Source organism: Nannospalax galili, unplaced genomic scaffold (assembly GCF_000622305.1).
Source record: "Nannospalax galili isolate Female #2095 unplaced genomic scaffold, S.galili_v1.0 scaffold955, whole genome shotgun sequence".
NCBI classification, from domain to species: domain Eukaryota; kingdom Metazoa; phylum Chordata; class Mammalia; order Rodentia; family Spalacidae; genus Nannospalax; species Nannospalax galili.
The window spans coordinates 650,857-663,823 of record NW_008336901.1 but is presented as its reverse complement, the minus strand read 5'-3'; the positions used below and the strand labels follow the sequence as shown (position 1 = coordinate 663,823).

The 12,967-nt window shown below is 39.7% G+C and overlaps 1 protein-coding gene across 3 annotated transcripts in view; it reads right to left on the bottom strand.

The window, feature by feature from the left end:
• Kcnt2 (potassium sodium-activated channel subfamily T member 2) overlaps window positions 1–10,822 on the bottom strand; it is a 405,448-nt gene extending 394,626 nt beyond the window's left edge. For 2 of the 3 annotated variants that reach the window (XM_008831577.2, XM_029562800.1), the window contains exon 1: window positions 10,499–10,677. In XM_008831577.2, the coding sequence (XP_008829799.1) occupies window positions 10,499–10,593 (95 nt within the window). In that variant the 5' untranslated portion in view covers window positions 10,594–10,677. Of the gene's footprint in view, window positions 1–10,498 lie in introns of all 3 variants that reach the window. The other variant, XM_008831578.2, reaches the window with a different exon arrangement.
• Window positions 10,823–12,967: the final 2,145 nt, after the last annotated feature.

The window sequence follows — 12,967 nt, the reverse complement described above, 5'->3', positions numbered from 1 at the left end:
ACACACACACACACACACACACACACACACACACACACACACATACATCTTTGCTTGGTTGTTAATTTCTAATTTCAATCTTCCTCCTCCAGACTATCAAATGAACAGTGCTCTAAATCTAAAGAAAAAGGGAGGATTTTTACCTTAAGAAATATTATCAACTTCAAAACAATCACAGAAAGAAAAACCAAAACAACAACAACAAAGGGAAAAAAAGACCCTTAACTTTCTTCTTGAGCTAATCCCTGTAGTACTGGCCTGTGAGAACACAAAACTTGGTGATTTTTCTGTCTTGAAAAGTCTTTTTTTTAATTTTTATTTATTTATTTATTTTGTGTGTATGAGTGTATTGCCTGCATGTATGTTAGTGCATCCATGTCATACAATGCCCACTGAGGTCAGAAGAGGGCGTAGCATCCCCTGGAACTGGAGTTACAGATAGTTGTTAGCCACCATGTACATGCTGGGAATCAAACCCAGGTCCTCTGCAAGAACAGCCAGTGCTCTTAACCACTGAGCCATCTCTCCAGCCTGAAAGTCTTTATATTTGTTATATTTTGTCCTTTCTGTTGTTTACAGAACATTGAGCCATACTTGTGTTATGATATAAGCAAATTTGCTAAGCACAATTAGATTCTGATTCTCTCCCTGTACCTTGAAACAATGTATGTATTTCTGTAGCATCAGTGACTCATCTGTAAAATGAAAAGCATAATACAATCCCTCTAAGTTGATATAAAAATTAATAAGGCACATAACATGCTTAGCACAGTGTCTGACACATACTAAGTTCTTTGTAAATGTTCACTGTCTTATGAAAAACACTAAATTCAATATTTTCTTTTTACAGTTTGTATTTTCAATAGAAATATGTAAAATAGCACACGAACTCATTTTGGGGAGTTAGTCAAGGTACAAAACCTAAAAACTCCATTTCTAATTTGCCAATGTAATCACCACATAGCATAGCACTGACTGAATTCATTAACATCACTCCTTGATGGTACCTGTGCAGTTTGCTGATCACCCTCTCTGATTCCTAGGGGACTGAGTGTTATTTCAATTTTTGATGGACCTGAGACAGCAGACTGTCCATTATTAAACCACACATCTGGCCCTAGTTGTTAATAACTGGTTGTTTGCAATACATGGACAATCTAGGAGTTTTTCCACAGGGAGTTAAAAAAGGTTGAAATGTGCTAATCTGCTTTTATCCTTATTCACACAGCAATTTACAAGAAGGGTTGAGTGTGCCCTTGTTAAAACAATTTGTCATTATGATTCCATGTAAATCCAGTGTAAGAAAGCCAAGAACAAGCAGGCTTTTATTTATTAGATTCACTGGTTTTGTTTTGGTTTCTCTCTTTTGACTTTGTACCCGATGTCCATTTCTTAAGCATACTTATGTACCATGAAATGGAAAGTAATGTAACTCTGAGTTCAAGAAATGCATTTGCAGATGGAAATGGTTCTCAGTTTTCAAGTCGTGCCATAACTGCAAAAGCACAGTGTGGATGAGGGTCGTGCTAGGACTCTGAAGAGGAGAGGGGTCATGAACGGCAGATCTGCTGCTAGCCACTGGCCTTGAGATAAGATAAACTTGACAGTGGGTTTCTGTTTCTGCTTTCTTCACTGCTTCTATTTGTCAAGAAGATGAAGATAAATAGGATCAATTCGAAGTTCAGTTCAAAATTATGGAGAGAAATTTCATTGGTTTGTCTCTTTCCTTCTGACCCTCTTCTGCCCCCACAACCAAAACATTTTCCCCTAATGTCTTCCAAGGCACTAGGGCCTTCCAGATTCTAATCTCTTCACCTCTAACTCCCAAGCCATCTCTACTTCCCAGTGACAAGGATAAATAAATCTAATATCACTGGCTCATTTGCCAATTTAGTTTACAGAAATGTTTTTTTCCCCACATATGTGAAGCGATTCCTTCTGTCCTAAGTCACCTGACAGCTAAGATTCTCGTCAGGAATCAGATTGTTCTAGGTGTGTCCAGTTACTGGGGAGTCAAGGGCAGATTTCTAACCTGTACCACTCTCCGTTTCTAAGCCGATGCAGAGGACCCAGTGCAGTTCCAGTGTTTTGTTATTGCTGCCATTGTCCTTTCCCCAGCAAAGCCCTGGTCTCTATGCATCTGCTTCAAGCTTGCTCATCGGCACTTCTCTACATAGGAGGAATGCGATCAAATACCCACTGGCTCAAGGTCTTCCAACACCCAGATGCAGGAAATCATGAGGCTAAATGCCATTAACAGAGCTTTAGATTGGAGAGAGAGGACTTGGTTCAATTCAAGACATTTGAGTGAATCTTTACTTCCAAGGAATCATATTTTTCTTCACTAATGCACAAAATTTAATTAAGAAAACTATAAGAACGTAATATAAAATATTAGAGAGGTTGTCAATATCAATGATTTTTTGGTAACAAAATTACATATGGATTAAATTCTTGACACGTTTGTGTACTTTATTTTACTACTATACATCTATGCATAATGTGCATGTTTATTTGTGGATAACTTAAAAACCTCACTACCACTAATATTTCTAACAGGAAATATTGGGGCCCAACTTATTCATCCCACTTCAGCCAAAAGAACAATCAATGTGAAGGGGCTTCAGGCCTGTCTTCACTTGCATCCAATCAACTGTGACTTTGGATTGAGGATTAAGTTTTCCCAATGTTTCAGTCCCACCCTTATCGTCTTTGTTTTCTGTAGAGCTAACAAGAAGACCATGTAAGCCCTACTACATATTTCCCTGTTCAGATCTTCTCCTGAACTCCGGATCCATAATCCAACTGCTCCCTAACTTTCTTCAGTTCCTAAAAGATATCTTGCTTTCTCTTCCTACTGGCGCTTTAGACATGTTCCTTGCCTGAAATGTTAGTTTCCTGCTTCACCTAATAATTTATATCTTTAGCGCCTAATCTCAGCATAAATTTATTTGGAAAATTCCCAAATCACCCTATTACCTGCTCTACTTGTCCAATCCTACCATCTCAAAGCAGCAGCAAATGAATTTCCTTTCGCCTGCCACAATATTTGTCTATTCTGACAATTTTAAAAAATTACATCAACTGTATCAATTTTCTAACCCATTAACTTCTGCCATAATGGATTTCAAAGGAATATAAAAGATAAATTGCCTTATATTTCATTTTTATTCCAAGTTGTCTAATATTCTTTCTTTGATAAGATGACTGACACTCATATGTACTCTACTTTTAAAAAGAAGTTGCAATGATAACTCTAATAAATTGTTAAGAATTTACCCTACTCAGTAGTTCATAATATCTGTATATGCTCTGTAACCACCTGATTGATATCTGATACTTCAAATACTCTAAAGCTAGGCATGGTGGTACACAAAGACAGCAGAAGAATGAGGAGTGCAAGCTGGGGCCAGACTGGGCTAGAGGTTCCAGGACAGCTTTATCTATAGAGATCAGAGACCTCGTTCTACAGAAAAGAAAGAAAATAGAAAGGAAAGAAGGAAGAGGAAGGGAGAGGAAGGGAGAGGGAGGGAGGGAGGGAGGGAGGAAGGGAGGGAGGGGAATGAGAGGGAAAGGGGAGGGAAGGCAGAAAGAAGGAATGGCTAAACGATGTACCAATTTCTAGAAACATTAATAAACAAAAACATGAATGGAAACATCTGTTATCATTCATAATGCATTCAGTATCAACTTCAGCAAAAAGGTGATCTAGCTATTGGTACATGCTGGCATATGCATTGTTAGGTTACTTTTTGTTTTAGTTCAGTAATTAAGAACTAAACCATTTAGTGTTCGTTTGTATTCAGTATTTTTCATCCTTTCATGATTTTTTTTTACATTTTTGCCTGTTTGGTTGGTTGGTTGGTATTTGGTCTTTTGAGACAGCATCTCACTATGTAGCCCCAACTAGCCTGGAACTCACTATAGAGACCAGGCTAGTCTTGATCTTACAGAGATTTGCCTGTCTCCAAAATGCTGGGATCAAAGGTTTGTGCCACCACGCCCAGCTTTCTCAAACCTATTTCAGCAGAAGTTGAGCTGCAATACTAGTATAGAAGGGAGAAAGAAAATACTTTAATAATTTTGGTGCTACCATTAATTTAAATAATTTTCCTCATCACTCATCAGAAAATATTTTTGCATCCATCCTCAGGACTAAGTTGAAGCTGCAGGTAACTAACTGCTTAGAGGAAAGTGTAATACTTTCAGGATGATAAGTATGATGTATAGAAAATGAGAGTATTGTATTCTGATCTCCTCAGCACATTCCAATTTCATTATAAGAGCTTGCCAGAGTGAAAGGACACTGTGTTCATGTAAAATAGTGATGTCTGAATTTTTGGTAACCATTGAAAAAATGGCAGTATTGATGTATTTCTTGGTGTATTTCATGTATTGCGTTAGGCACATTTAAAATCAGTTTCGGAGCTAGGAAGATGGCTCAGTGGCTAAAGTGTTTGCCATGCAATCCTGAGGATGGGAGTTGGAGTCCCAGCACCCATATAAAAGCAAGATGGATGTGGCAGTCCCAATAATCTAGGACAGTGGAGGTGGGTACAATGAATCCCAGGGGAAAGCTGGTCAGTCAAAATAACCCAAAGTTCCAGGGCCTGCTAGAATCCTGCCTCGATAAATAAAAGTGGAGCACAAATGAGGAAGACAATCAGGAGACATCAGCCTCCAGTCTCCACACTGGACACATACATGCACACATGCATACATACCACTCAAACAAGTATATGCAAAAAAAGAGAGAAAAAAAGTCAGATTTTGCACCAATATCTTCTTCAGCTTGGAATTTCTAATTGCATTATTTGTAGTAATTTCTTTTGTGTAACTGATGTTGTTAAGAAAATCAAGATTTTTCTGGATTATAAATTTTATAGCTACTATACATATGTGGTTAATAATAAAATATAAATTAAAGAGTAAAAAATATGTTTTATGTACTTAACAGCACTCAAAATATTGTTAAACTCGGCGCTAGAGAGAGGGCTCAGCAGTTAAGAGCACTGGCTACTCTTGCAGAGGACCCAAGTTTGATTCCTAGCACCCACATGGCAGCTAACAACCATCCATAACTCCAGTTCCAGGGGATCTGACACCCTGACATCCGAGGGCATTGCATGACCAAGTGCACTTCACACACACACACACACACACAAAATCACAGGCAATGCACTCATACACATAAAATAAGAATAATAAATAAGAGGGCTTGAGAGATGCCTCAGTGGTTAAGAACACTGACTGTTCTTGCAGAAGACCTGGGTTCTAATCCTAGCACCCATATGGCAGCTAACAACTGTCCATAACTCCAGTTCCAGGAGATCCCACAGTCTCTGCTGTCCTCCACGGGCCCTGCACAACATCGGTGCACTTACCCATAAGAAGGCAATACACACATACTAAACTGTATTTAATGTTGTGAATTTAAAAACTTAAAATGAATATTTTATGATACATGACTACTGCCCAAAATAATATATAATTTATTATGGAAGATAAGTTGGTGACAAAATGTTCTATACGGTAATATAAAATCCATTCCTCTTATTTAATTTTATTATATACAGTAGTGCATTTTGTAGTATAATAAAGTTTCATACTCCATAATCTATTCAAATAGTTTGCCAACTTTGTAGATATCTCTTAAACTGTTCTCTTATTGACTTGTACTCTTTGTTCACTTCCTTTTATGGTTTTAATCACAGAGGATTTTCTTGCATTACTTTTAAATGCCAGGAAGAATATAGTTAAAATTACTGTAGTTGAAATAACAGACCTGACTTTTGAAAACAAGAATGGTCTTAATTAAATAAGTGGCCTACTCTTTCTGACTACAACTGAGAATTGTCCATTAGCAGTAATTAGAATTGTGACAATATATCCACATCAAGTGCATTGTGTTCCAAACTTTGAAATTAGTAAGTCATGATGAAAGAGTAGAGCAAGTATTAACTTTCTGAAAATCTTTAAATTAGTCTTACCAGTGTCTAACTGCAGGAGAATACTCAAATCTTTATTGTTTTACAAATCACAGAAAGATTAAAGATGGCTCTTAGCAATTCAATGAGTCTAAGAATCACAGAAAGACTTCCACAGGAAGCTAGTTACTTGGTCTCTAATACGAGAGTTTCAGCCAGAGTGAAGTCACTGGGTACTCTAAACACTATATTCCAAATGGCTTGAATACCCTGAGCCATCTCTTACAAAGTCAATTCATCTTCTTTATTTTCAGTCAATGCTCTGAATATCCACCAACTATGCAGGGTTTTCTTTACATTTTAAAGTGGATTTTCTTTGAAAACATACTCATGATATAAGCAACTGTTCAATAATATTCTTGAATAAATTCACCTTTAACTATATCAACTATATCCATACACTGAAGTAACATTTCATATCCCTCTATACATTTTTCTTAGCTGTATCTTAATGAGACCCTGAGATAGAAAAAGCTTTCAAATATTAGCTGAAATGAGAGTTTAATGTCAAATGCATTTATACAAACCATTTGAAATAGATTTTTATTTTATACACAGGATGTCAAATAAATAAATACATGTTAAACATACAACGAACATTCCCAAGGCAAAAGTAACTTTCTCATCATCTGGCAGCTCTCAAACTGATTTCATGCACACACAGAACTAATGCCATCCACATTTCTCAGTACTACTAGGGCAGACTCACCTTCTACTCAGAAAGGATATTATATATAAATGAAGGAGAAGAGATTATATAAGGATGACACTGAGATAACTAGTCATATGTATATATACACACTTGTAATATATACGCAATCATATCTACTACATATACATTGCATATATTACACATACATGTGTTGGAAGTGGTAGCCTCAAGATTACCTACAAAGAGATTACATAGTATAAATTTAGGTGACCCATCCATTCAAGGTTATGTCACAGAAAATCTGATACAGAATACACACTTTGTCAAGCCAGGTATGATGACTCATGCCTGTAGTTCTACCACTTGGGATGGTGAAGCAGGAGGAATGCCATGAGTTTGAGGTCATCCTGGAATGCATAGTGAGTTTCAAGCCACAAATGTGGACTACTTTCTGTATCCTAATAAGATCATCAAATCAATACTTTATTCTTTAACAGGCCCTCTTCGTGTCCTACTAAGATTTAGTTTAAAATTCTTAAAAGTGAGGAACAAAGTAGAAAGCATCTACCATCAAGTCTGCCATCATTTCTAGGATGTCATTCTAAATAAAGAAGATGGCCATCATGATTTAGATTTACTCAGAAACCAACCTGGAAATAGGGTTGGAGCATAAGAGGTTTATTTGGAAATCAATCACAGACAACAGCGCTCAGCAGGACTGAGAAGCCAATAAAGTTTGCAATATTAAGCCAGTCACCTCTGTGGGCAATGCAAACTTTGTCCTCTTGGACACAATAAGGTAAACATGCTTTAAAGTATCCCAACCAAGGAGAAAGGTGCTAATGTACTTAAAAAGTAACTCCTTTTTTGCTCAGTGGCACTCCAGGCACCTCTTCACCACCCAAGCTTACTGTGCTCCTGGAGTTACTTACTAGTGGGGCATGAAAAAGTTATTCATAGAAAGGAGCCTAAACAACATGAACAGAGCCATTGATGTATCTGTTGCTTGAGACAGTCTATATACTCCTATATAAAAAGCTGTTTCTTCCTCAACTCTATAGGAATTGAGCCCACAAAGATGGCTGAGTATAGTAAGTCTGCTACTCAGACTTAGTTGAAAAGTGGAATGTATGCACTCATTAAAGACAAATGGCATGGTTTACTTAGAGTATATTAGGGGGTGAGGAGGAGGAGGAGGGGGAGGAGGAGGATGAGGAAGTGGAGGAGGAGGAAAGAGGAAGGAGGAAGTAGGAAGGAGGAAGGGAGAGAGGAACAACCATAACTATGAACTGGAACTAAAGGGAACCAACATTTAATGAAAATTTAAATGATGCTAAGTGCCATAAAATTATATTTATAAATCCAAATGGACCAAATTGGGAAAAGCTCAAGAATTTCCTTTTGTTTCAAGAGATTTTGGAGGAATTAGAGTCATAAACAACTGCACCTGAGTTATCTTGAGTTATTTTATTCTGGTAAGAGATATTACCAAGTGTGCAATCTTCCAGAATCTTGGTTTATTTGTCACTAAAGTAATTGTCTGGTGTTCAGGGACAGTACAAGGGCTGAATGAGGTGGCATATGCCCAGTTAATGCTCTTGACACTCTTAGTGCTATTAGTGCTAAGCCACCACATCTTTCTTGTCACAATTTTATGAGGTAGATATTTATGAATAACATATGCTCATTATTAAAATAAGATTACTGAAGCTCATAATAGTAAAATGACTTGCCCAAGGCATTCACCTAGGAAAGGAACAAGCAAAAAACTAAAATCTGGTCTCTCTGCTTCTAAGAATCTTGTCTTCAAAGATTAATGACAACTACGAACCCAAACTAGATATTAACTTTTACAAAGTTACAAGATTAGTTAAATCTTCTAAAATGGTTGAACATCTAAATATGGTTGAACAATGTTAAGTACTTTATTGAAATGGGAAATGTGACTTGATTTTTAAGTTAAAGTTGTGCTGTGCTGGCAAAAGATTTTCAATGGGGCTAGATAGATGACTCAGCACTGGCTGTTCTTGCAGGGCACCCACATGGTGGCTAATAACCACCTGTAACTCCTGTTCCAGGGGATCCAACACCTCTTCTGGCCTCTTCATTTACATACATGCAGGCAAAACACTCATACATCTAAAATAAAATTAAATAATTTTTTAAAACCTAATTTAAAAAATTTTTCAAATTTTAAATGAACATGCAAAACTTTTTTAATGTAGCACTGACTCATTTTGATAGTCATCAACTAACCCAAATTCCTCATTATTAAAATATGTCTGCACCATCTTTAGAAAACAGGTTAATCACATGAATAATTAACATTTTGAATATAGTTGAAAAAAGATAATTCTACCACCACTGTGTCCAAAGTATGCTCTACATATTCAACCTACCCTGTACTTCCTATAATGCAGGTTTCTATTCTAGTCTAGATCTCATGATCCTGAGGTCCTGAAAGAAAGGTAAATTCAACCACTAGAAGTCTACATTGAATTCAACCAGTCATTTCACTAGGTCAAGACAGTTTATCTTACAATGTCTGTTAACAATATAAACTCACATATGCATTTTAAGTATCTTCACTTAACAAGAATACCTTCTTTTATAAGTATACTGGCCAATAACTCCGGTATTTGTCCTTTAGGTTCCTAAACAACATGTATGTTTTTTCCCAAGAAGAGAGATTCAGTGGGAATAGTACCTCTACATATCCATCCATTCCATTATCCGTTATTAATGAGAGATCAAGGATGATGACCATCTTTGGTCCAATGGAAGTCCAAGACAAGTCCCCAGCATATAGGAGTTAGCACTAAGAAGGGGAAGGGAAGCAGAAGGCATGCTGCCAGGTGGTGGTGAGTGCAGAGAGATCTTCAGATTGAACCAGTAATGGATCTTCCATCTAATTCAAGTAGAACATTGATGCCCACCTGAACTTCAGGGACTCATTTCAACTGATCAGAGAGCTTAGTTATACATATATTACTTAAAAACAAGAAAATGTGGCATGCGATACATTAAATGATCATTCTAGAAAAAAACAAGACTCAAAGGAAAACAACATGGGCTTTTGAAACAGTCAAGACAATCTTGGAAGTTTGCCTACACAAAGCAGTAATGTCATTCATAAAACACGTGAGCAATGTTTTATTAGCAATAAATATTCCAGCTTTGAAACTTAAGTTTTTATTTTGAGACATACATTATTTAGGTTACAAAGAGCATAATATATACTAACTATGGAAAGATTGTACCATGCTACACAAACCTTATTATTGACACTCACTTGTTCAGTGAATTTTCTATTCTGGTGGCTCCCGTTTTCACTAACTACCTGTTACATATTTAAACCACCTGCCTACCTGAAACTCCAAATATTTAAACAGCAGGAACTACCTAGTGGCAAACAGAAGACACTGATGAAGAGTAGGTACCAGGTGCAGAAGATTTTAAGTTTCTGGTGTGATTTTTCAATCAACTTGGATGCATTTATGAGAAGGATTAGCTACACCAAAGGAAAAGGATGAGAAGCGATTCTCACTGACACTGTGTGCCGTGTGTATGTAATTGTTTTCCTAATACTTAACCAAGGAAAGCACAGACAGACAAAAAAATCTCGAAATATGCAATAAATGCGTTGCAAGAATTAAGAAAGTGGTAAAGAAAAGAGTTCCTTGTCCACAGCAACTGCTCTACAGAGTCAAAATGGAGAGAGGTAAAGATTTTACTCCCTCAGTGGCACAGTCTCCCTCTCTGGCTGTCTTTCCTTCCTCCCCTTCCATCCCCTCTTCAGCCCCCTGAGCCTCTGTTCCTGTGCAGCAGTATTCAAGGAACACTGCACCACGCCACTCACCTGTCGTCGTTTTGCCATCCTTGGTCCCCTAGGAGCAAATCCCGGAATCTGTACCTGGGAGGCAGAGGGGGCACTTCGCTTTCCAAATCTACCATCCTTAAAAAGCGGGCAGCATCCAGCAAGGGACAGAGGAGAGCAGAGAGAGGGAACGAACGCGGCTGTGGACGGGTAGTCTTGGGGTGTGGGGAGGTGGGAGAAGGGCTGGGGGACCCGGAGGGGGAGGGGTCGCTCGGCCGGAAGCCGAGGCTGGAAAGGGGGCTGGCTCCTTTTCCCGGAGGGTGTGATGGGGATGATGCAAACGGAGCCCAGGAGCAAAAGTCTGGCTCCGACTAGAACCGGCGCTGCCAAGGAACCGCCCCCAGGCTCAGCACCGCCTCTGGTCCCTGGGACCAGGGGGGAGGCGGGAATGCAAAAGTTACTTCGTCGACAAAAAAAAGGAAAAAATCGCGAGGTGCCTAAAAAGAGGGCAGGTGGTGGGCGTGAGAGCCGCGTGATGGCCAGGCACTTTCCTGAAAGGCAGAGACCAGAGCTTCCCACACGGGCATCCCCCAGCCGCAGCCTCCTCGGATGGGCGGAGGTGCACCGGGCACTGCTCAGCCAAGGGTGGAATGAAAGGCGGTGGGCTTCGGCCCCAGGCGCGGCCAACCCGCCTCTCCCCGCACCGGTCCTTCGAGCTATTGCTGGAGGCCCAGCCAATGAGCCTCCCCCTCATTAGCATAACACAGTGACGGCATTAGGGTGCCTTGGGGACAACCAATGGGGGCGAGCTCATTAGTGGATTCCGGGGCTCCGGACGTTATCTGGGAAGAGGGGTGTTCCAAGGTGCCACCAGCTCCCTTGTGGTGGTTGCCTTCACCTCTGCTGGGTGGAATGAGAAAGGCACGTCCTGGACAGGGAATCCCGGCTCTCAGTCCCAGGAAAGTCCCTCTTTTCCCCCACGACATTCTAAGAAAAGGGAGGTGTTTCCCTGGTCCTAGGAAAATTGCATGGCCCCTGTAGGCCTCCTCTGAAGAGGAACATTTAGATGAAGACTCAGAGAGCATCTTGGAACGAGTGAGCCTTGCACCCTGGTGTGTAGCAGTGGCTCTGAAGGTGCCAGAAGCAGCTTGTGGGCTTCCGGGTCGCAGACCTTAACTGTAGGTTACAGGTATGTTTCTGTGAGTAGTTCACGAGGTCCGAGGAGGAAGGGAGCCCAGGATCCTCGAGCTTGCTCTTCGGCAGCACCCTGTGTTCATCTGAACCCCAAGCTCTAGTTCTGTCTGCACACACTGGCTTTTCCTTCAGGAATGGATACATCAAGGTGCAGACACCTCAGACCTTCACCAGGAAAGAGAGAAACTCTACCACACCGCTCCTGCCCTTACATTAGGAATCCCAGTTTGCTTGGAGAAACAAGCTCATAATGGAAATGGTGCAACACGAGAGCCTTTAATCAACCTGTGCAGTAACTTACCTCGTGTGGAGTCAAGGAACACATGAAATGAACGTGCCGTCCTGCACTCCTGTGCAGCCTGTTTAAAGGGAAAGGGACAATTGGAAACAACCAGAGAATGAGTATGAGGGAAGGTGACAGTTTTTAAATGTGCCTATGAAGAAAATAGCAATTAATTCATCTAGATGAACTCACTAAAAATCATTTAGTGAATAATTCATAAAGCTAAAATATAGAAGAAAGAAATCAACAAATGGGTTGTTACATCAGGTGAAAAGGCATTAGTATCAAACAATAGAAAGGGCAAGGCCGAACCCTTTCCATGTATTTTCAAATCCCAATTGCTTGGTGTAGATCGTCGTGCATGGCATATGCTTCTTTAGACTTCCTGAGTATTCCAGAAGAGCATGTTGCCATCCTCCCTTCAGCTTTAATTCCCCTGAGCACTTTGCTTGCGGTGCTTACCTATTCTGACTCATTGAGTGGTTATCTGTACGTTTTTTAAGTCTCTTCTTCTCCCTGTAACATATTTTTCTTTTTTGGCACAGTGACTTCAAAATATATAATGAGATGCTAAGGAAAAAATGAGATATGTATTTAGTACCAGAATCTAGAGGTTTTTGGGTTAGAGGGGGATATTTTATTTTAAAAAGAGCCATGAATCTTATTTTGTGCTTTTCTGGCAGTTTCATTTATTTGTGTTCCAAGCTATCAGACAACAACACAGGATAGAACAATTATGTTTTTAAAAAGAGTAAGCAAGCCGGGCGTGGTGTCGCACATCTGTAGTCCCAGCACTTGGGAGGCAGAGGCAGGCGGATCTCTGTGAGTTCAAGGCCAGCCTGGTCTACATAGTGAGTTCTAGGACAGCTGGGGCCACAGGGAGACCCTGCTTCAAAAAAAAAACAAAAAAAGAGTAAACAAAAAGCCCACCCAGCTCAAAGTGTCACACACAGCTATTAAGGCCAGGTGTTCAGTCAAAACATTTGGGCACAACTACATCATGATCTGCTGGTTTTTCTGTGCCATATAACTGT